A 24,574-nucleotide genomic window follows, 5' to 3' on the forward strand; every position below is an offset into this window, starting at 1 on the left:
GAATTTTTACATCGGTGCAGTCCTTTTTCATCCTTATTTGCTAATAAGGGAGGAATTTGTCCATCTCCACAGTCCTTTGACCTAGGGCCTTAACACTAATTGTCTCTAAATAAGACTTTAAATAAATACCCCATCAACCTTACAGACATCATACCTTAGAAGGCTGAAATTCTAAACCTAGCTTTCAAAAACTCGTTTACGGTAGAAGACTGCAGCACCATTCTCCCTTTCAGTTATCAAACAGACACAAGGATGGCTGACATGGTGTTTATTGTATCTGGGATTGTAAAACAGGTAAGATCGTTAGATGCCATGAAGGCATCTGGCCCAGACGGTATCCTCGTAAGATTATATGTTGACTATGCAACAAATATAGCACCATCCTTATCCATCATCTATCAGAGATCATTGGAGCAGCAGAATGTTCCACAGGACTGGAAGAAGGCCCAGGTCATAGCAATCTATAAAAAGGGTAGAAAATCAGATGCACATAATTACCGGCCAATTTCACTGACATTGATTTGTTGTAGAATCATGGAAGATATTTTGTGTTCAGACATAATGACCTTTCTGGACTCTGAGTAGCTCATCTCCAGAAACCAGCATGGTCTTAGGAAACAGGGGTCATGTGAGACACAGCTGGCCCTCTTTGTGCATGATATACAATGGGCTCTAGATACCGGCTCCCAGGTTGATGCCATATTTCTCGAGTTATGAAGGGCGATTGACTCAGTTCCACACTGTCACTTTCTCCAAAAAGTGTGCACTTACAATCTATCTGATGACATATGCAGTTGGATAGAAAGTTTTCTAACAGGCAGAGAGCAGTATGTCATCCTGAATGGGGTGACTTCAACAGAAGCAAGCGTAACTTCAGGTGTGCCCTAGGGCAGTGTAATAGGTCCACTGCTTTTTACGATTTACATAAACGATCTGGTTGATGGTATTGATAGTGTCATTAGACTGTTTGCTGACGATGCTGTAGTCTACAGGAAAGTAGTATCACATGAAAGTTGTGAACGAATCAATGAGAATTTGCAGAAAACAAATGCGCGGTGTAATTACTGGCAGTTATCTCTCAATATTAGTAAGTGTAGCCTACTACATATAACAAGGCAAAAATCTCCAGTAATGGAAGAGTATGAAATAAATGCCCAGTCTTTGGTAGCGGTAACATCTGTCAAGTATCTGGGTGTGATTATTCAAAATGATCTCAAATGGAATGATCAGATTACACAAGTAATGGGCAAGGTGAACCCTAGATTGCAGTTTATTGGTAGAATCCTGAAGCGATGCAGTCCTTCAACAAAGGAAATTGCTTACAATGCATTAGTTCATCCAGTATTAGAGTATTGTTCATCTGTATGGGACCCTTACCAGTTGGGTCTGATTCAAGAGATTGAGAAGGTCCAAAGAAGTGCGGCAAGATTCCTGACTGGTACATATAGCCATCACAAGAGCGTTACAAATCTCATAGAAAGTTTGAAGTGAGACACAGTTGCAGATAGATAATGCGCTAAACGGAAGGAGCTGCTCACTAAATTCTGAAATCCGATCTTAACTGAGGATGTAGAGCATATATTATCACCACCAGCTTTCAAATCGTGCAGCAATCACCATTCAAAGATAAGGGAAATTAGAGCTTGTATTGAGGTGTTCAGACAATCATTTTTCCCTCGTGCTATCTGTGAGTGGAACAGAGGAGGGGAAATATGACTTAGGTACAAATTGTGCTCTCCGCCACACACTGCTTGGTGGCTAGCAGAGTATATATGTAGATGTAGATGTAGATGTAGACAAATATTTTCCTATTCTCAGTAACTTTCATAAATACCTACTAAATCCTATTTCAACTTTACCAAATTCCAACAGACACTTCTCACCTACGTCATAACTTTCACAAATAAACCTCCATTCCATTTTGTATAACCCTATTTTTAATTCTCTTGTGACCTTTGTCGGAAATAACTTTGTCATGAACGCTATTGTTTCAGTTTCAGTTGTGCATGTTCCAAGCTGTGAATAATACAGTTCTGCCACAACTGTGTGATCTTCTAAAGTTAAAATCCTTTACTTTACTGTGACCAAGATATCCATTTCACATTCAGCTAAACTTGTTGGTAAAGGCTCATATTATTTCCCTTACATTGGCTTTACTATACTTGTCTTTCTTGTACAGATAGTCTCATTTAAATAACATTGGCTCATAGTAATTTGTTCAGTGGAAACCTAATGGAAAAACTGTGCTTGCTAGCTGAACCCTACTTGTGCTTTGGCAGAGGTCCCAAATTTTCCCTAACAATTAATAGCAAGGCGCTCCCATTATGTTTGTTTCTGCAAAATTCCTAACTATACCTGGTGGTCATTGCCTGTCCCAGCCTCTTATCACTTCATATTTTGCTGACGATTTAATTCCTCTACAGCTACTTTATTATAATAGCTCCATGAAAAATGCTTTATTATCTTTGCATATCTGCATTTTACTTCATTTGTACTGCAACTTTATTTAACACTTCCATTTAATTTCAACTGTTGTTAATAGCCATTTCTTTTACCATTTAGCTGTACCACCTCATCACATTTGGTCACTTACCTTAGCTCATATCATAACTTAATATTTTTTTCCTGCCCTTGACTCTCATTCTCAAAGAATAATCATGAAACATTCACACACATCAGAGCATCTTTTACTTGTTTATTCGATGTTACTACCACTTACCTTTGCCAACACTCATTAATTTCATTCTCACTATTCGTATACTATTACAAAAAAAACTCGTCCTGCGTGTAGATCTTAATTCTACTTGGTTCTCCGTACAGTCTCTCAGACTCCAAGAAATTCTATGGATCATGGGGATATGGAGAAGAGTGGGGGATGAATGGTCATGTAGGACAATGAAAACTATTTGACAGCTGTCGATGCGTGACTGCCAGATTGTGTACCAGTCACAGGAAGACCAATCTCCTACATATTTAAATGGGGCCAACCTTATGTTCCAAAACCACCATGTAACATCTAAAGATGAAAGAAATTTAACACCATGATATTTTTGAAGCAACTGATCTACTTGCACTGGGTGGTTACTTCCTCTTTCTACTACATCACAGAGCCAACATCAAATGTATGCTCCTGTCACATTTTGGAACAATTCCCAGTGGGTTAATGTATTGCTCAATAACTCCCCAAGCCAACATCCTGTCTACTTTTTCACAGCTTCCCTCTTTGAATATGGTACAGCATATTCCTTGGCACCATACTTCTCATCAGGTTTTATATTTAATTTACACTCAAAGTCCATAACCCACCCTGGAGCCTCCAAAAATACCTCCCGCAATTTCACTAACACCTGTTTTAAGTCTTCTTTCTGGCTACTAGACAAAACTTTGTTAGCTACCTTATCCTCTATTATTTCCAAAGTATTCTTTTGTTCAAGTTCCTTCTGTACATTATATATGCTTAAATTTTTTGGTCCATTATCATCCTGGAACTGATCAATAAAGAAACTACCTGAGTTATCCCTTTCACATTTGAATTGGTTTTTAAATGACACTACAAAATCTCATCCTTGCACTCACTGCTTCATTGTCTTGCCTTTAAAGTCCATTGAGGGTTTAAATTCATTTAAAAAATCCACCCCTACCAAAATTTTTATGCTCAAATTTTCAATAACTAAGAAATTATGTTCTAATATTTTCTCATACAGCACCATGGGTAACCATACTTCATGTTCAATGGCTCTGGCAACTTTCCCTGTCACACCTACAATTTTTACACCTGTAACTGGCAAAACTGAAAAATTTTATTTCTTTGGGATTGCTTCATAGAATTCTCTGGGGCTGACACTTCTGAACCACTATCTACAAGAATATCTGATATGGCACATAGTAATTGGGCAGTAAGAATGGGATTCACATAATTCATCCCATTATCATTTTCACCATCTTCCACCAAAACATCATTAATTATCTCTCTTCTACTAAAATCAGAACAATTCCTTGACTCCTTATTATTGATAACAATAGGTGAACAATGACAAAAACTGGCCAGCCTATCGTGAAGCAGTAAGTTGCACAGGTTTTGTGCCTGACGCCACCCTTCTTGTACATGCAAGTTATGAAGTTCCTCATCACTAATAATCCTCTGAGAGACAAACTCAGGCTCCTAATTGGCATCTCCTTCAAAAATAAATACCCTAACCTCTTCATAATTATTAATAAGCAATTAAATTCAAAATTCTGTTCACAGATTATACTATTATCAAACGCTTATCTTCTGTAAATCTTCTTGTCATTGCTCTTCATTATCGGGAGACGACATGGCTGAAATTATGCGTACCCAAGGTGTCACCCCTTGATTCTACATTAAACATGTCTTCAGTCAATGGTTCTTTAAACAACTCAGAAAGGTGAAAAATGCTGTCTGAATTCTGTTTCTCCATCAAATTAATTCCTTTACTTACATGCAAACTTCCATCATCTTTTAAATGCTGATTGGAGGTGAGTTCCTCTGAATGAGCGGTGAGTGAATTAGGCTGAGTGACAGTCCCTCCTCTGCCTCTGTATGTGCGCCTTGGCTGCACGCGCATCATCTTTTCCTCAGCAGCTGACTGTCTCGCCTGTTGTACTGTACCTGTAATTGCTCTACTCTACTAAGATAGTGATAATAATTCCCATATGTATCTCACGGTGCTGGTAGCATTGCTTCCTGTACATCATATGGTAAGAGGCATTCTAGATTACAACTGAATGACTTAACATCCAGGCTGGTTTCAATTTTTGGAAATTTGTGGTAAGGTCCTATGGGACCAAACTACTGAGGTTATCAGTTCCTAGGCTTGCACACCACTTAATCTAACTTTAACTAACTTGCACTAAGGACAACACACACATCCATGCCCGAGGGAGGACTCGAACCTCCGACTAGGGAAGTTGCACGAACCATAGCAAGTTGCCTCAGATCACAGAGCTACCCCGCGTGACTGTTTCAGTTAATTTTAACTTGCCCCCACAGTGTTCACAGAAATCTGTTAACAAACAGTACTGTGACTGACATGGCTCTCCACATAAAAATCCATCATCAAATCATCTTGTATTTCTTTAGACCAGTATTTCTTCAAAAACCTATCCTGAAATTCCTTTACCATTTTGCAAGAATCTGTGACTCAATTTGCCCATATTATGGTATCGTCCTTTAAAAATCCTGCTATAAATGCAATTTGTTCCTCCGCTTCTCACACGGCAGACAAAACCTTCTCAAAACTTTGAATAAATACTTTTGGATGCACTTTACCATTTGGAACAAAATAATCAAACGTTCTGCACTTAATTAAAGCTGCATCTGCAGTTCCAAAGGTTGGAAAATGCTCAATTTTACATAATAACTTAATGGTTTTCTCTGCAAGATTAAATATTTGTTTATCAGCTAATTTGTTATGATCAATTTGGGTTGACTGAAATGATTGCCTATTATTACATTCCACACTAATTACATGATTCATCTCAGAGACAGCACCTTTAACCATCTCTACATTTTCTTTATTCATTTCAGTACGCAAAGTTACTATTTGTTCGTCCACAGTTTGCTCGTATTCTACCCGTTCAGCAAAGGTCACTTGCTGAAAGTCATTGCATTCTTTCTTATCCTCTTTAAACTGAGTCAGTGCTGCAGGTGTAAATTCCATAATTAATTATTTGCAATCGTTCTGAACAAATGTTACTTCTCCCATTACTTTAGTGTCCATTTCCAAAAATTTAGTTTCCCATTCATTTCTCATTTGCTTAGAATGCTCAATGAAATGAACATCCAATTACTTTTCCAATTTAGTCATTTTACCAGTAAGTTTAATTTCTACCTTCTGGAGCTCACTTTTTAACAAGGCATTTACCTCAAACTTTACAGATTCCCTGTCAGATTTTATGGATTACACATTTGCATTTACTGTACTTATATGAACGCCTAAGGCACTTAGTGCTGACAGATGTTGATTATTTCCCTCTCTAGCAAGTATCTGTTCTGAAATCGTTTGAAAGTTTGAATTTTCCAGAATTCGAGTACTCTCAGCCATAAAATTACCTGAATCATCAAGAGTCCATTCCTCTAAGTAGTTATTAATTTTAATGCTAGACTCCACTTCCTCTACACTTGGCATCATATCATTTGCCAATTCATCAATACAATCATCAAGTGGTTCTTGTTTGATTTTAACATCTTTAAAACTATTGGAGGGTTCACCTAGCTCATCAGCAGATGAGAACATTTCCTTGTCTGCTTGCTCCACCATTTTCTCACTCATCATGAAAATTGTTTTGGACAAGCAGAATAGTTCTCTATCAATTAACTTTGCCTTGCGGCGGTCCAGTAGGCTGTGATGGAATGGCCGATTTCGCAGAGTGGTTGATGCATGTTACCCGACGTGCTGTGTGAGATCTCTTCTCTGGTGCCCTAGCCTCCTGCCAGTGATGATGAGTGGTAGGCTTGCACCACCCCAGGCGTCACCTCACCTTTTGTGACGTCATGTTCTGCCACCTGCTGTTGCCTATGGCAGCTCTCTCGAGACTGCTTCTGCTCGTGTCCCATTATACTGTGCGCGATGTGTTCTACTCAGGTCCGTCTGCTGCTCCGTGCTTTACTTCCAGTAGAAAATGATTTCAAGAAATAGCTCACACAAAAAAAATTTGATAATGCCTTCAAATTCTTAATATTTACTAATTACCTTGTGGATAATGTACAATTTTAAAACTGCCTGATTTATTTCACTAACCATTTTTATTTAATTTATTTCATTGCCGGGTTCATTCAGTGTTACATCTGACGTGTCACCACTGAAAATTTTTCCACACTTCAGCACCATATTGAAAATTTTTCCATTTCCCAGCTGATCGCACCACATTAGAAGTTAGTAGGGTCGGTGGAGCAGTTTATTACTCTGAGGTTTATTCCATCTGACTACCATTATGACTAAACTGAATGCTGGAATGTGATATAAAATAAGTTACATACTATTATTAATGTATCAGTGCTAGTGGTTAGTCACTTGAAAGCCTTGGTGCCACATAGATCATATTATATCAGGCACGCTGCGGGCCAACATCCACCTAACATTTGTTATGTGTCATATGCACCACAGACCACAACCTTTATATTTCTCGAAGATGTTTGGCTCTCAGAGATAGTCTTGCTCCCTCATTCTTGATGCTACTCACTGTAAACAATCTTGGGAAGCAACAAATCACCCAAGTAATTTTGTAATGATAAAGGTTGTTGCAGCAAATCAGAACACACATCTACCATGATAAATAAAATATAATTCAGTGCCACAGCAACTGCAAGGGATTGCTGTTACAGTAATGTTTGACACCTGCAGTTAATCCGAGAGCACACAAATAACAAAGTATCAGACTAACGTCTTCCGTTAGTGCCTTATGATGACACATCTCTTTTATGTTCATAAATTATCTTCACAATGAATCAGGCTCTATCCTTCAGAACAAAGCAATATATGTTAGCCCCTTCTAGAACAATCTGTATTCTCTTTACGTACATAGAATTTAGATACCAGTTTCACTCAGAGCTAAACAATTAATTTTGCACTGCCACACAGGACTTATAATGGTGCAAGTTGAACAAACACTCACTTGCCTGAACATTACCACATTACACAGTGAATTTAGGTTCATTTAACTGCACTCGACTGTGCAACCGTTTTGCATACAATAAAACCTTGAAGACCTATCACAAATTCACACCAGCGCGAAGCCATGCAAAAAATCACTTACAATTGATGATGAGACTGCATCTTGATTGTGATAAGCGCTTCTGCCTTTGTTGTAAAGTTCATCACAGTTCCAATGAGACTTCGTATCACACAATCAAAATTACTGCCTTGTGTATGCTTTCACTGGCATGCTAAATTGCGAAATAACCTGCCGCTACTCATCTGCAGTTCCAGACACTTGGAGCAGTGCCTGCAAAACCATTTTTACTGTAAAAGCACTTATTGACCGAATAAAGTTAGCATTTCATCAGAGTGGTCAGATACGGGTCAGTCTATCAGAGCAAAAGTGCCAATGTCAAAAGTAGCGCTCCCCTCCAGTTTATTCATACTTCCACACCAATGAGTAATCACGTCATTACTCATTTTATAAACTAATGAAAGAAAATAGTAAGAGAGGAGATAATTTTCTTAAGCCCTGTCCTCAATTATGTGCTTTAGTTTTCATTTAAAATGTATTTTTCTTAACTTGAATGGTTAAGAACAAGTGGGACTATTTTTTCTGTACGCCGATGTCTTGCAATATTGCCACTGAAACTCTACAGAGGAGTGGTTCCCCTCAGCATTCACAATCCCACATGCTTTCTGATACCAGAATGGTATTGCTATGCTGAAATTGTTCTAGGAGGTACTAGAAACCTATCATTTTCCCATGCAGCTGGCATTCTCATCTGCATCTGGCCACGTCAACCAGTGCGCCTTCCCACTCAATATCTCATTGCCTTCTATACCAATTGTTCAACATATGCCTGCCCACTGCCTTCTTCATACTCTCAATTACATTTTCTTTGATTAATAATGAAAATATATTAATTCACGTCACCTTATCGGTGGTGCAAATTACTTTGGTTTAAATTTGGGTGAATCCCTTACATTATATTATTATTAAAATTAAAATTATAATTACTATTGAAGCCTTTACATAAAATTGCAAATTAGAGTGGGTATATTTATGCAGTACTACATAACATAGTTGCTACGTTAGAACCTTCATTCTACAAAATTATCATTCATACTTATGTTACTGCATGAAAACAAATGGGTCATGTAATATTATTCAACTGGCAGCTGCTATGCTGCTGTAATAAGAACACTTACCTTGCCAGCCTGCTGCATATCACTAATAGTGCACAAATTATTCCTTTACCCAGAAAACAAATAAACAAAATTATTATTTTTGTGAAACCACTGCACTGTCCGTAGTGTAAGGCTGTGATGTCCCTGAGAGCCCAAGATGCTCAGATTGTCTTAGGGTTGGGAAATTGGATTGAAATCAAATTGCAGCTGAAAAAATGAAGATACAAGGATGTCTAACACTTACATCTCTCATTCTCATGCCAATTCTATTCCCTGATTTTATATTCTAAATAAATTCAGTGGATAGAGCTTCTTATCACAGTAAAAAAAAAGAAGGAAAGAAAGTAAATAGGTATAAAATGTTAAAGAAATACAGTGTATGTATAACATTTTTCATTATAATTATAGACCATATCAGAGATAACAGAACAAAAACAGTTAGTAAAGGAAACATGACATTATGCAGTATTGAGAAAGAGTGTATGTAAACAATGTTATAAACAGAGTGGCCAAAATTCACTGGAAATCTCCATTTTGGAGATGTTCTATGTATGTTACCATCATGTGGCGCGAGTGTAGATACAGTACCTGAGAAGTTTGTTACAGGCAGGTATGTAGCGAATATGGCAGCACATTGTGAGTTAACTGATTTTGAATGTGGGATGATTATTGCCACATTATGCATGAATCATTGTATATCATGGATTACACAATAATTTAGGTTGAGGTCAGTAGTATTTTGAGTACATTTGTGGTATCATGTCATTTCAAAAGAACTTTACAGGGCCATTGGCAGTCTACTGTGAGAGAAATCTGTTAATTTGAATGTGGGGCATCAGGAACCCATTTCTATCCACATTCTGTGGAGACAAATTTACCCCATAAGCTTCAGCAGCTCAGTGTTCAGTGTGTCTGATTGCTGTGCAGGGGACCTGGGTTCAATTCTCAAACTGCTAGGGATTTTTCTTGGTGGGAGGACTGAAACAGGGTGCACTCAACTTTTTGAGGCCAAATTGAGGAGCTACCTAATGGAGAAGTAACATCTCTGAGATAAAATAAAAAAAAAAACAGCAATTGCTGGAAGAATGGTGTGCTGACCCTGTGCCCCTCCATACAATATCCAAATGATGCCTTTGGCAGAGGCTGACATGGCAGTCTGGGCCAGAATGTGACGCTATGCTTTGCTTCAGCAGCCCAATGACCAACATGTACCCTTTGCTGACACATCAGTGCAAAGCTCAATGACTGGCTTTGGCTTGTGGACAGAATCACTGGACATCCAACCAAGGCACATTGTGGCATAGTCTGATGATTTCTGGTTTCAGTTGTATTGAGCTGATCAGCATCTTAGGGTGAGGGATATGCTCCATGAAACTATGGGTTCTGTATGTCAACAGAGTTGTGTCTGGGCAGGAGGTGTCAGAGTTATGATGTGGGTTGTGTTCACATGACCATAATTAGATGCAGTTATCCAGTTACAGGGACCAGTGACAGGTGCATGGTCTGTGGAGATTCATGCAGACCATCTGCATCCCTTTATGGCATTAGAATACCCTGATGGAGAGTCCATGTTTTGTCAGGACACTGCTGCATCACTACTCTTTAGTTGCATGCACGTGTCTCAATGAATACTCCAGTGAATTCATGGCTATGGCTTGGCATTTTTAGGATGATGATTATACACATGTAAGCTCAGTTTACCAGAATGAACTACACAAGAACAATTGTGGGTGCCTTTGAGAGAAACCTGGATCGGTAACTCTTCAGAAAAATACCAACACTGAAATAGACCTTTTACTACAATTTTAATGGCTGTTGGAGAAGCAGTTTACTATTAACATCACATTTAATACTACCTTATGAATTTTGGCCATTCATTGTAAGCGAAATTACAGTTTTTCATTTTGCTTAGTAGTTTTTTAAGACAACAGAGAGTGAAATTTTCTTTATTATAGTAATATATGTATGTAACAATGTGAAATCTTATTTCCAAACATATTTGTGATTCAAGTTTCATATGCTATTAAAAAGTTAGCAATTTTTAAGTTGTGCTGTTTGAGGTTCTTCCAAGATCATAACTGCTTGGAAGGATCAGGGGCATTATGTTTGATGGCGTTAAGGAAACTGCATAATATTTCTCATCATCTTCAGTTTACAGTTTCCACAATATCCAAGAACTTTCCAAGTAGTACTTACATTAGTATGGGAGCACTTAATGACCATTTCTGTCACTTTAAAAAGATTATAACATATTCTCATATCCATCTCCACAGCTTGTTTTATGGCTGAAACAAATTTTCTCCTGATCAAATGATTATTGTCTATTTAATTCATTTACATAGCATAACATGATATTGTTGTGACAGTGAATAGAAAATATTAAATCATGTAGTAAATCTGACTACTTATAAAGCAATGTTTACTTATGAAACAGAGAGAAGAAAGAAAAGGTGTAACAAATAAAGTGAATCTCTCTTACACAAACTAGATTCAACAGAAATTTGTATAAAAGGGAGAAAAAGGAAGTAAAATTTTTAGAAAAACACAGGTGCAGGTGAGGCACACAAAATATTGGACTAAGACCTGTGTGGTGGATGTTTCTGACAACTATTGGTTATATATTAGTTGAGAGTATAGTTGCTTTAAGTTCTTTTTTTCCTTTCAATTATTTTTACTTTTACAATGATTCTTCTCATTTTTTAGTTCAAAAATGATATTTACTTATAATTTTTCATATCAATCATTGTTATTGCAGTGTTCCTATGCGATGAATAGTTTCTGTTTATGTTTGACCTTTTGTATGAAAATTTCCTTAGTACATTTCAAAACTGATTGCTTATCAACATTTGAGGCAAAAGAAATTGACAGGTAATGTAACAGAAAAAAATACAGCAATGAGGTCACCAGTAATTATTATCTGATCCATTATAAGTATTCCAGTAAATACACATTCATTTGTGCTATTTTTTATGTCTATCATTTGTTTCTCAATATTTCTTGCAACAGCCAACTTATGACAAGACATTTTTCTTTTTGTAATACTTTTACATGGCTAATGTTGCAGACTTTTTTGTTTTCTCTATTTCTTTTGAAAAATAAGACTTAGAGCTCTTCAAAATATTTACTGCAAGATTTTTACTTATTAAAGTCCCAATGATAAGTCATGTCAAAACATAATGTACCGGTACACTATGTTGCAAAACTTTCTGTACATAATGTTAAAGGAGATGAAGAATGCATCCAATGTAGTCATTTAGCAGTACTCTTAAAAAAGCAGTTATTGGGGTCCTGTGAAATACTAGAAATTTTTCTTTATTGACATGATCTACTTACAAACAGAAAAACTGCCTAGACTGCAATGTTAAAACAATGATCAAAAATACCTTAATTGAGTTAAAGTACATTAACAAAGTTTTAGTGGTAAGAGTAATTTGCAAAATTATACAATGTGTTTCATTAAGTGTCTTATATATTAAATGACTGATATGTAAAATTCCATGATGTGATACATAAGTGTGTAAGACTTTCAAAAGCGGGTGACCAAGTGATAGGTTTATCCCAGTTTATCAGTTGGTTTCCAAAACTAACTGTCTGGTTATGCCTCCTGGGACTCTAAGGGTAAATCATACAGCAGCTATGGTAAGACTTATTTCAGAAAAGTAATGTGAACATATGTGGTCTAGAAGTGTCATGAATGACATGTTGATTTAGAGTGAATGGTTGTCAAAAACCATAAAAATACATGCATTCAATATTCAGGTTGAAAATACAATATGTGAAAAATTTGTATTTGTGTAGATCACTTCAGCAACAGTATCAGGCTGCTTTTCAGTCTACTATGGAAGTATTATGTGAAATACTTCAATAGAAATAATCAACTCCCTCATACACTTTTATATACTAAAACTGAAAGCAATATAACTGCACAGTGTGCAGGTGTTGCTCTGTTTAGGGTTGTATACAACTTATATTATTGTTCTTGGACTGCTCTCAAAACATCAAAGACTTCTTGTCAGAAGCATGTACTGCTAGATCCTCTCTCTCTTCACATCTTTGTTCAATGCAGCCCTTTTCTCCTTAATATGAGTGCACATGCATGAGCAACTGCTGGTTTGAAACTTATATGTTGGGAATACACTGTCATTTCACTCACAGGTGCTTATCAATTTCTGTTGGCAGTTGTGACACCAGATGCATGCCAGCTAATTAACACCTTATAAAATACTTTATTAGCACCATACATAAACTTTCTGCATGAATGCAGACAGCAAGTACTGCATCCTCTTCAGTATCTGATCATCAATTGTGAATATGTTAAACTGACGGTTTCATACACGTAGCAAAATTACAGTGGCTATGACAATGGGTTTATGTCCCTATCCAAAATGAGCTCTTGTGTAATCTTGTACAGATAGTTTTGTAACACATTGTGTATAACTTGCTACTTAATGATTTAGAAGTGTTAATGAATGATGTAATTGTTTATGCATTTGAAAACTTACAAAGGCTTGTTACCTCTTCCAAAAATTGGGCAGTAGCCTTAAAATAAAACCTGTTTTGTATGAAAATAATTATATATATACTGTTTTCCTCCAACAGATTTTAAGATTATGTTTTGCTCTCTTTTGCATCATTGCATGGCATACTGGTACATGATAGTTTGTCTTTGTTTCACTCATTGACTGTTCATGATAATAATGTTTGGAAATGATTGTGAAACTTTAGAATGCTGTCACAGATCTATGTTACTACTGTTTAGCACCATCTTCTTTGAATAATTAATGATGAATAATATGAAATAAATGATACAAAACCTATTAGGGGAAAAATATTAAACAGATCAAAGGAAATTATTTCAGAATATTTTTGTTCATTTCAGAGTGATTAAAATTTTTAATACTTATTCTGAACAGTCTAGGTAGCATGGCACATATTAAATGGATGGTGTTTAGCAATATTAAACCAGGAACCATGATAAAAAATGTGAAAATTAATTTCGTGCTTTGAGAAAAGTTTGTTTCAGCATCAGCTGCTCTAGATATTTCATTTCAGTGAAACTGAATGCTTCTTCTTCCATTATTCTCAATTTATAAAAATTGTCTGGTGCATAAACTACTTCCTACAGATCTTCCATTTCAAATATACACTCATGCTCATAAATTAAGGATAATGCTGATACATTGTGAAATAACGCTCTGGTGGGCTGTTTGTGGGTTTAAATCACCTTGGGGTATGACCATGTGGTGCATTTGACCTGCGGTCTTCGCACGATGGTGCTGGCAGCAGTCCACATATGCAGAGGTGTGTTGGTTTATGTCAGAGTACGGTGCAGCGAGTAAGAGTGCAGACGTTTTCAGATGTGCTAATGGGGACTGTGTGTTGAAATTGGCTCAAAGAACACACATTGATGACATTATGAGGGGTAGAATACTAGGGCAACTGGAGGCTGGTCAAACATAGCAGGTCGCAGCACAGGCTGTCTGTGTGCCACAGAGTGTGATCTCAAGATTATGGCAACAATTCCAGCAGACAGGAAATGTGTCCAGGTGCTACAGTATGGGACACCCACATTGTACAACACTACAAGAAGACCGATATCTCACCATCAGTGCCTGCTGACGGCCACGAAGTACTGCAGGAGCCTTGCTCAGGACCTTACCACAGCCGCTGGAACAGTTGTCTCCAGACACACAGTCTACATACGACTGAACAGACATGGTTTATTCACCTGGAGACTGCAAGGTGCAGTCCACTGACACCTGGTCGCAGGAGAGCCCGTAAAGGCTGGTGTCAAGAACACATTACATGGTCATTGGAACAGTGGTCCCAGGTTATGTTCACGGATGAGTCCAGGTATAGTCTGAACAGTGATTCTTGCCAGGTTTTCATCTGGCATGAACCAGGAACCAGATACCAACCCCTTAATGTCCTTGAAAGGGACCTGTATGGAAGTGGTGGTTTGATGGTGTGGGGTGGGATTATGATTGGTGCACATACACCCCTTCACGTCTTTGACAGAGGAACTGTAACAAGTTAGGTTTATTGGGATGTCATTTTGCACCAGTATATCCACCTTTTCAGGGGTGCAGTGGGTCCCACCTTCCTCCTGATGGATGATAACGCATGGCCCCACTGAGCTGCCATCGTGGGGGAGTACCTTGAAACAGAAGATATCAGGCGAATGGAGTGGCCTGCCTGTTCTCCAGACCTAAACCCCATCAAGCACGTCTGGGATGCTCTCAGTCACGTATCTCTGCATGTCTTCAAACCCCTACCACACTTCAGGAGCTCTGACAGGCACTGGTGCAAGAATGGGAAGCGATACCCCAGCAGCTGCTCGACCACCTGATCCAGAGTATGCCAAAATGTTGTGCAGCCTGTGTACGTGTGCATGGTGATCATATCCCATATTGATGTCAGGGTAGATGTGAAGGAAATAGTGGCATTCTGTAGCACATGTGTTTCGGGATGATTTTCTGAACTTATCACTAATACTGTTGACTTGCAGATCTGTGTTGTGTGGTTTCCCTAAGTGCCTATGCTATTAGCACCAGTTTTGTGTAGTGCCACATTGTGTGGCATCACATTCTGCAATTATCCTTAATTTATGAGCATGAGTGTATTTACAAATGAAGTTAACAAAAAACACAACTTCTGGTAAATGATAAATAAAACTGGAAATATTTTAATAGAAATACCAAATAATGTGTTATTCTGTCCCATTTGGACATGTCCAAGAATCATTGCTGAAGACATAGACTGAAGATGTAACAATTCACAAAAAGAGGTATGTCCCACATGCACATGTAAGTTGCCTGCTCTGTTTGCAATTACTTCATTGATAAGGATTCTCATTCTTGTAATTCGACAGAGATATTTGTGTGATGACAACATCAGATTCTTTTAAACTGACCATTATTACCTTTATAATTGTTCTGTTTGTTGTCTCCAGTTTTACAAACATTATGTATGAGATATAATCTGTAACTTCCTTTGCTCAATTAAATGGAAAATTCTGGTTTGCAGTACTCAGTTGCTTCATGTGATTACCTTCATTTTCAAAATATAGTAGTCCTCTGAAAAGTATGAAAGTGATAACATCTGTTTTCTACAGCTCAAAACCACTATTGGGGTTCTTTTGTATAAATATACTACTACCAAATGCAGTTCTCTTTAAATTTCATTGGCAGTTTCAAAATGTACAACATTCTATCAGTTTGAATTTCATTTGGTGAAATATCATAGTCAAATCATTTTGAGAATAAGTACAATGGGAAATGCCAACAGTGTCAGTACTTTCCAAAACATTTCTGGTTTTGAAGACAAGGTGCCTGTGATTTTTGTGTTGAAGTTCTGATCTCTCTTGGTACATATTTTCTTCTAAATGTGGCCTAAAGAAAGAAAGAGAGAGAGAGAGAGAGAGAGAGAGAGAGAGAGAGAGAGAGGGAGAGAGAGAGAGTATGGTTGTCATTAGTGTTTGTAGCAGAAAATGCACAAGAAAGAATATTATTGGTGCCAAAGTAGATGACGTACACAATATTTGTTTAACTTTGACACTGTCCTGTTTTCTTTGGCCTTAGTTAGTTTAAGCCTTTATACTGCACTGACTGCTCCATTGGTTCCAGATTTTGACCATGAATACAGCTTTCATCACCAGTCATATTTATAAAGTGGATTATGCGGTCATGTATAAGGGCCCACAGCCATGATATATTTTTTTAAAGAAAACGTTGTCCATTGTGACCATAAAATTTTCCATTTATTAGTTGCTATTGGTCAGTTTTGACTGAGAGGTAATTCTCAAGCTCGTACATAGTATCTGTATGCTACATACTGTAGGAGTTGTTGTGTGTGAATTAATCTACTTGGCCACATGTGCAACCACACATTAACACTGACATAATCTGTATCAAATATGAACAGAAAAATTGTAAAACATGTGGAAGAACCATGTGCAGTACACTTTAAGGACAGTAATAACATCCATTCACTGAAGAACCACATTTTATCGTGTATGAACCTCAACTTATACACTTGTCCCATCCATAATCATATTTAATGAATTTATAAGTTGAGGTTGATGTACAATAAAATGTGATTGGATGTTAAGTTTGTCCTTAAGCTGTCGTTCATGTGGTTCTTCCACATGCTTTACAGTCTTTCTGTTTGTATTTGATACAAACCATGCCACTGTTAATGTGTGGTTCTACATGTGGATGTGTGGACTAATTTACATGCCACAGGTCATACAGCATGTTGCCCAGTATATGTAGTTGATTCTGACTTGTCAGTCAAAACTGGCCAATAGCTGCTAAAAAATGAAAAAAAAAAAAATACAGCTTGAAGTGGACAATGTTTTCTTTTGAAAATCCACGCTTTGACTTAGTGGATGTTCACACATAACTTCCTAAATCATTTCACGTAGTTTTGTACCAGGTGTAATTACTTTAGTACATATCTTAATGTGTTTACTGCTGAACTAGGCACTCTATGGATGTGAGTAGAGTTAGCCAAAAAGTTCCAGCTTCATGTTACAAAATTAGTAAATATTATTACATTCATTTCCATCTCTTCCTGGAGAAAAAATCTAATGCAGATACTTTATGGAAAATAGGCCTGCACCTGATGAATTTCCATCAGGAGTTTTTACTCTCAAATCTCTATTGCTAAATGCCATCCAAATAAAGTATCACTTTAGTTTCATCTTAGATAGTACTCTCCATTATTTTTTGTAGTATACTGGCATAGCCTTTGGGGTTAATTTTTTTTAAAATGGAATGTGAAAGTACATACAAATACTTCTCTCTTTCTGGAGTCTATAGTCCAATGATGATGTAGAGTAGTTTTGATTATACACACAGTATGAATCACACAATTAGGAATTTCAAATATATTCTTTGAGCTCAATTCCACTGTGACTGTAGCAATACATTATCTTAAAATTCATAATTATTTTTACACTTTAACTGTTTTCCCCAATGGTATAGGATACATCAAAATAAACTAAATACTAAAACTTTTGGACATAGTATCTTCTCAAGAAATGTAGTTCTGTACAGAGCAAGTAAAATTTTATTATTACTGATTTCATGAAGTCTATATCTGTTTAAAATGGTAGGCCCTATGCACACTGTAATTTATTCAACAACTATCACACTATATGGGGAACAAGGGTAATCTACAAACTTCATAATATTTATTCACTGATTTCCTACATACCTGATCAGGTGTTTGGACTGTTGAATTCTTACAGTTTTCTTACATCATCATTGTTCATAAATACTTCATTCAGGCCAAATCATACCATACATTACTTTTGTACTGTTTTGGCAATAAGAAAGAGAATAAATGGCAGAAAAAATGAAATAACAAAAACCACCAAGTGACATGACATAACATACTATTTTTCAAATGTCCATTCATACTTCTAATAAGTTCTCAACAATGATCGAGCATAATTACACATTGGTAATGACAGAGGAAAGTGTTACTGCAGTTGTGTGTGCTGTAAATCAGTGTAAACATCATGCATGCATTTTGCTCTGTCATTTCATTTAATGTTCATGTCATATAGGAAAAAGTAGCAGAAATATATAGTAAACAAAATCTTTTTGTGTTACTAGAGTCACTACAGATAAAAAAACCCAAAGTATGGGGTAGAAATTAAAATTCCATCTAAATCATGAGAACACATTTGGTTTTGTGTACAAGTAATTCTATTAGTAACAATTACTCCAGGAAACTTTAATAAAATGCTAGGGTTGCTAAATTATGACTTCACCCTCCTCCAGTCCCACTTTTCTTGTACCCAGCTGTGCTCCCTCATGATATTCCCCCCTCCCTAACCACCATCATCCCTTGTGGGTTTCCTTTCCTAAGATACATTGTAAATGGAATTTCATTAGTATTTCAGAATAAGAGAAGAGAATAAATAAAAAAAAAATAAATGTTTGTACAGAATATGCAACTACACTTTTATTCCAAAAATATAACATTATTTCAAACATTTAGTACACTGACACATCATTGATACATGTTTGTACATTCCACAACATTTGTCTTTCTCAATGGGCCTTCAGCTGCTATGTAATAGATCAGTGAATAAAGTGTTTTCCCACCTGATAACAACAGTTACCTAAACATTAATAGTGTATTAAAAATATACATTCTTATACACTGTTAATTACTTATTAAATTTTATGATAGAGTTTAAAGGCTATACACCAGTTTATGAATAATAAACCAATGAGTACTTTGAGAAATAGGCATACAAGCTAAAACCTGAGAGATTTCCCTAAATCACTCCAGGCAAATGCCGGGATGGTTCCTCTGAAAGGGCACGGCCGACTTCCTTCCCCATCCTTCCCTAATCTGATGAGACCGATGACCACGCTGTCTGGTCTCTTTCCCCAAACCAACCAACCAACCAACCAACCTGAGAGATTAGATATTAATATAGTTCCACACAAATACAGGTAGAGGAAAGGTATTTTTTTATATTTTTTGAATCATTTAAGAATTTACCCAAATATAAGGCAACAGAAATGGCATGTAATAATTTTTTGGCATTTGTATGTGTCTCCTTCCCCACAGTTAGTGAGCATAATGTGACATGACAGACTTAATATGGTGTTGCTGTTAAGTGTTTTGTGTGCTTGGTATGTAAATGTACTTTCTAAGCAAGATTGTGTCTAACTCTCCTTCATCATAGTTCTATAGATATCTGTCTTTTACTTCAGTAGTTTCTTGTCTAAGTGTGTTATTTTCAGTAGAATCTTACATTTTGCAGTTGGGCTTGGATGCTGATGAGGTTAGTTTTTAATATTATTTTAGTTTCTGTTATCTGCATTTAGTGATTTATAGTCATTGTTTATTTAAACCACTTAACTCTGGGCTGTCAGATTTGCTTGCCTACCAGAAAGTTGTGTGAATAGGAAATAGATGCAGAATGTGTGTGCTTCTACTAGCATGGTGAGTCTTTCTATGCTTCACGCATTTTGTTGTAGTATATGTTTAAAGATTATAACACTAATATCAATAAACAATAAAAATATAAATAGATGAATAAAGTTTGGACAGTGATCATAAGAAACTGGAACCTTAAACTGTTACCAAATAAACTCCAAAACCGTTTGCATATGCAGTTTATTGGCATTTAATATGTTTTAGTCTTATATCAAATGATGATTATTTGTATAAAATAATAAATATTTAGAACAGGTAAACCTCAGATGCTGAGATGAAGAGTGTTCAAGACGGGCAGACTGAAGAGTTTTACAGAATTTATATAAACTATTAAAATTGGAAGCAGCATACACCATAAGGGTGCATGAACAGTTATTTTGTGAACAGCTGTTTGGTATTGCCATAAAAGTTAAAGTCTGGCACACCAGTGAGCCTACCAGAGTTTTTCAGGTAGTATTTATGTGCAGTTAGGGAGCTGTTTGCGATTGTCTAAGTTTACCTCAAGCCTCTACAACACATACATTCAAACACAGGTATAAAACATGAAAATCAATACGTAACAAATAGAGAAAAAAATATTTCCCCTACTTACACTTATGCAGACATAAGTATTGAATTATATTCATAGTGTGTATGTTGCAAAATACCTAGAATACTAATATCACATGGAAAAAAGAGGAGAAGAGGAGTCTATTGCCAGAAGATGCCACAGGCTTATGAATTACTATAGTTGAGAATGGTAGTGGTGTCGTACAGCTCTCCTTGCTATGTGTAATATCTTTGAAAACATCACATGCAGAAAGACTCTTGACTTTTCATTTATTATTTATCTGGCATTCAAAGACTACTATTGTACTTGCCATTCACATGGCAGTGCAGTAATCTGAAATATAATATTTCTGTTTGTGGCCAGTTTAACAACAGATTAGTATAGTTTCTGTTGGAAATATTCCTTCAGTTTCTTGTGTTATTAGATTTCATGAGCACCTACATGACGAGACTCTTTACTTTTTCCTGAACTTTCATTGCTCATTTGTAGAAAAGCTCGTATGTTCTTCAAATTAGCTGAGGATTGCCACTTCTTTTAAATTTGAAAATATTCATAGAAATGAATTATAGCAATACTCCTATTGTTTCTGAAAGGAATGTCCTGGAGTTTAACAGCAATGTTCTATTGTATGACTGGACTCTTGATAAAACAATCTGCATAGAAATGGTGGAAGGTGAGACTGTAGAGAACAGACTTTCATGTTAGTAGTGTGACTACTTGCTGATAAATATTATCAGTGGGTAACAGACATTCAATACTGATGCATATACATGTGTGTACTTTCTCTATTGCATTGTCTGCAACTCACAAAGGATACAGCATTCTAGATATTTTTTAAGTCTCTGACTGCGCTGAACTTATCAAGAGGCTGCAAATCAAAAATGCAACTGCTGACCACTTTTCCACATTTTCATTAGACCTGGTTTCAACATGATGCATGCTGCAAAAAATAAGTTTTAACAATCCAAAAATTATTTTATTAGTAATGTAGTCTGAAGTTTGTGATACTCGGTTTCCTCCAAAATAACTAGGATTTTTCCAATTCTGATATTTTGTACATCTGCATAGATAGTGTATAAACCACTTTGAAATTTATGATGGAAGATACTTAGCATAGTACTACATATTAGGGTTCCTGCTCATTCCAGTTGTGTGTGGAGCACAAAATGAATGACTGCTCAGATGCCTCTGCTCATGCTGTAATTGGTTGAATGTGTTTTGGCACTCTCCATGGGGACAAAATATTGGAGGCCGTAGTGTGGTTCTAGAGTCTTTGCTTAATACTAGTTCTTGAAGCTCTGTAACTAGCCTTTAGCAGGATTATTGATATTCAGGTTTTTCAGCACTTCCATTATGGTCTCCCATGAGTGAAACATACATATAACCATTCTTGCTACCCTTCTGTGTACACATTTCTTGTTGGTTTACCTGCAGATTTGGATCTACATGAGTCTGAAGATAAATCATAAGGACCACAGAAGTCAGAATGAGTGCAGGACATCATTTTCTCTTAAAGGACAACATGCAGTTATCCAATTTCTGTAAATGAATTTTTTTAATTGCAATTCTTCTAGTTATGTTTAGTTTCTCAAAGATAGCTGCATCTTGCATAGCCCAATATTTTCAAGAATGTTTATTTGTATGTGACATTTTAAATTTTCATCTGTTGAAGAATTTTAACCAAAAGTAATATAGCCACATGATACATTGTCCAGAATGTCTCAATTTCCATTCAAGATTATCTATGTCAGTTAGAAAGAAAATCTTTGTGTTGACATGAGAAAAGCCATTATTGCATCAAAGACTACTCAATTTCCAGCAAGTTGTCAGTTCAGGGGAAAGTCGTTTTCATAGACCTGTGTGGGGAAGAAAATCACCATAAATTATCTGATATAGGGTACTTTTTTAAGTATATTTTATATTAAATTTTGTACCTGTTATAACCTTTCATCACTAATAAATTGCGTGAATTTACAAATGTAGAAACAATAGCGGGTTACATGCTATTAACTCCGTATCTGTCATTCAACTGCTGTGCCGTGACATGCGGCCGGCACCGTTCATAGCCAGGTGGCGCTCCCGCGCTCGGCCGAGCTGTGGAGCGCCTCTATCGCCATGTTCGCGTACTGACGTAGCGGCACTTTTAAATCTCGTGGCACTGTCACAACACTTTTCCCCCCTTGAAAAAAAACACTCACTTCCTTGGAGACACGGACAGTGCGGAGACATCCATGGCTTCTTGGGAGGCCCCGAGAAGATCCCGCGGAGAAACACGAGAGTATGGTCGAAAATGTCCAGGACGGAAGCTTGCGCGTGGAACGTGCCTCCTGGACGAGATGATGGGTGAAAACTCCAGAGCAGCATCCATAGGTGTCGTGGATCTGGGGGTGTGCTACAGCAAGATGGGTCCCGGAGAAGGCGGCGTCACGACTGGGGCCGGTTCCGCCGTACTCGGAAGCGGTAGCGACGTCGGCTGCAGCAACACGCACGGAAGATTGGCAGCAGCGACAGGACTGGCTTCTCGGGCTGGTGGAGGCAAAAGAAGGGCCGGTGGCACCGGCGTGGCCACCACTCGTGGGCGCATCTGGTCGTAATGGCGAACAACCGTGCCGTCGTCCGTACGTATTTCACAAAGCCGGCGGCCGCGAAGAGCCTGGACCACCCCTGGAATCCATTTAGGGCGAGATCCATAGCCTCGTGCCCACACGTCGGCGCCCACCGAGTATTTTCCCACACTAGGGGAAACAGTACAAGGCCTGACAGGGTGAAGCAGGTGCAGTAGAGTGCGCGGTTGGCGGCCATGCAAGAGTTCAGCAGGGCTGCGATCACCCAGAGGCGTGAAGCGATAAGAACTCAGAAATTGCAACAGAGCGTCATCTGTGGAAAAATCACTAAGGAATTTTTTCATCTGGCTTTTGAAAGTGCGGACAAGGTGCTCGACCTCCCCATTCGATTGCGGATGGAATGGTGGTGCTGTAACATGATGAATCCCTTGTCCAGTGCAAAAATCACGGAAGGCCTGTGAAGAGAACTGAGGGCCATTGTCCGTGACAATCGTGGATGGAAGACCTTCTAGCGCAAAGATTTTGGACAAAGCCAGCGTCGTCGCTGCAGTGGTGGGCGACGGACATCGAACAACAAACGGAAACTTCGAGAAGGCGTCAATCAACAGTAGCTAATAAGTGCCGAGGAAGGGGCCGGCAAAGTCAGCATGCACCCATTCCCATGGCTGCGCTGGATCAGGCCACGGAGAGGGCATTGTACGGGGTGCAGCCAGTTGTTGAGCACACTAACCACACGCAGTGACCATGTGGGCGATGTCCGAATCAATACCGGGCCAATAAACGTGCCTGCAGGCCAGGGACTTAGTCCGAGAAGTCCCCCAATGGCCTTCATGCAATAGTTTGAGAACATCTTTGCGAAGAGAGGCTGGCACCACGACCCATGGAGATGTGCCATCCGTGGCCAGAAGAACAACACCCTCACGAACAGACAGACGAAGGCGCAAGGCATGGTAGTTGCGAAGGGGATCCGATGCCCGGCCCTTGGTCCTGTCCGGCCAACCCCGTTGAACAAAACCGATCACCTGACGCAGGACCGGGTCCCGCGCAGTAGCCAACGCGACCTGCGAACCTGTAAGTGGAAAACCCTCGACCGCACGACGTTCTTCCTCATCAATGTGGAAACAGAGGAGTTCATCTCGATCGAAAACCGGGTCGGGGCCCCTTCAGCAAACGCGACAATGCGTCAGCGTTGGTGTGCTGGGCCGTGGGGCGATAGCGAATCTCATAGTGAAAACGAGACAAGTATAAGGCCCAACGTTGCAGGCGGTGAGCTGCCTTATCTGGAAGCAACGCCAAGGCGCTGAACAGAGAGTCCAGCGGCTTGTGGTCGGTGATGAGGTGAAACTTAGAACCATAAAAAAAAAAAAACGCTGAACTTTTTTAGAGCATAAATGATAGCGAGCGCCTCCTTTTCGATTTGAGAGTAATGCCGTTGGGCATCGTTGAGGGTCTTGGAAGCGTAGGCGATGGGTCGTTCCAACCCATCCTCATACCGATGGGCGAGAACAGCCCCTAGGCCATACTGTGATGCATCAGTCGCCAGAACCAAGTGCTGACCCGGACGGAATGTGGCAAGACAAGGCGCCGACTGCAAATGAGCCTTCAGGCAGACAAAAGCCTGCTCACACTCGTCGGACCAACAGAAA

The 24,574-nt window shown here is 38.2% G+C and overlaps 1 protein-coding gene across 1 annotated transcript in view; it reads left to right on the plus strand.

The window, feature by feature from the left end:
• The window catches only part of LOC126248621 (potassium voltage-gated channel subfamily H member 2), a 963,280-nt gene that overhangs the window by 539,542 nt on the left and 399,164 nt on the right, over window positions 1-24,574 (plus strand). The window contains exon 4 of the mRNA XM_049949786.1: window positions 19,639-19,659. Coding sequence (XP_049805743.1) covers window positions 19,639-19,659 — 21 coding nt within the window. The remainder of the gene's footprint in view (window positions 1-19,638; window positions 19,660-24,574) is intronic.

The sequence above is a fragment of the Schistocerca nitens genome, chromosome 3, assembly GCF_023898315.1.
Source record: "Schistocerca nitens isolate TAMUIC-IGC-003100 chromosome 3, iqSchNite1.1, whole genome shotgun sequence".
Lineage (NCBI taxonomy): Eukaryota > Metazoa > Arthropoda > Insecta > Orthoptera > Acrididae > Schistocerca > Schistocerca nitens.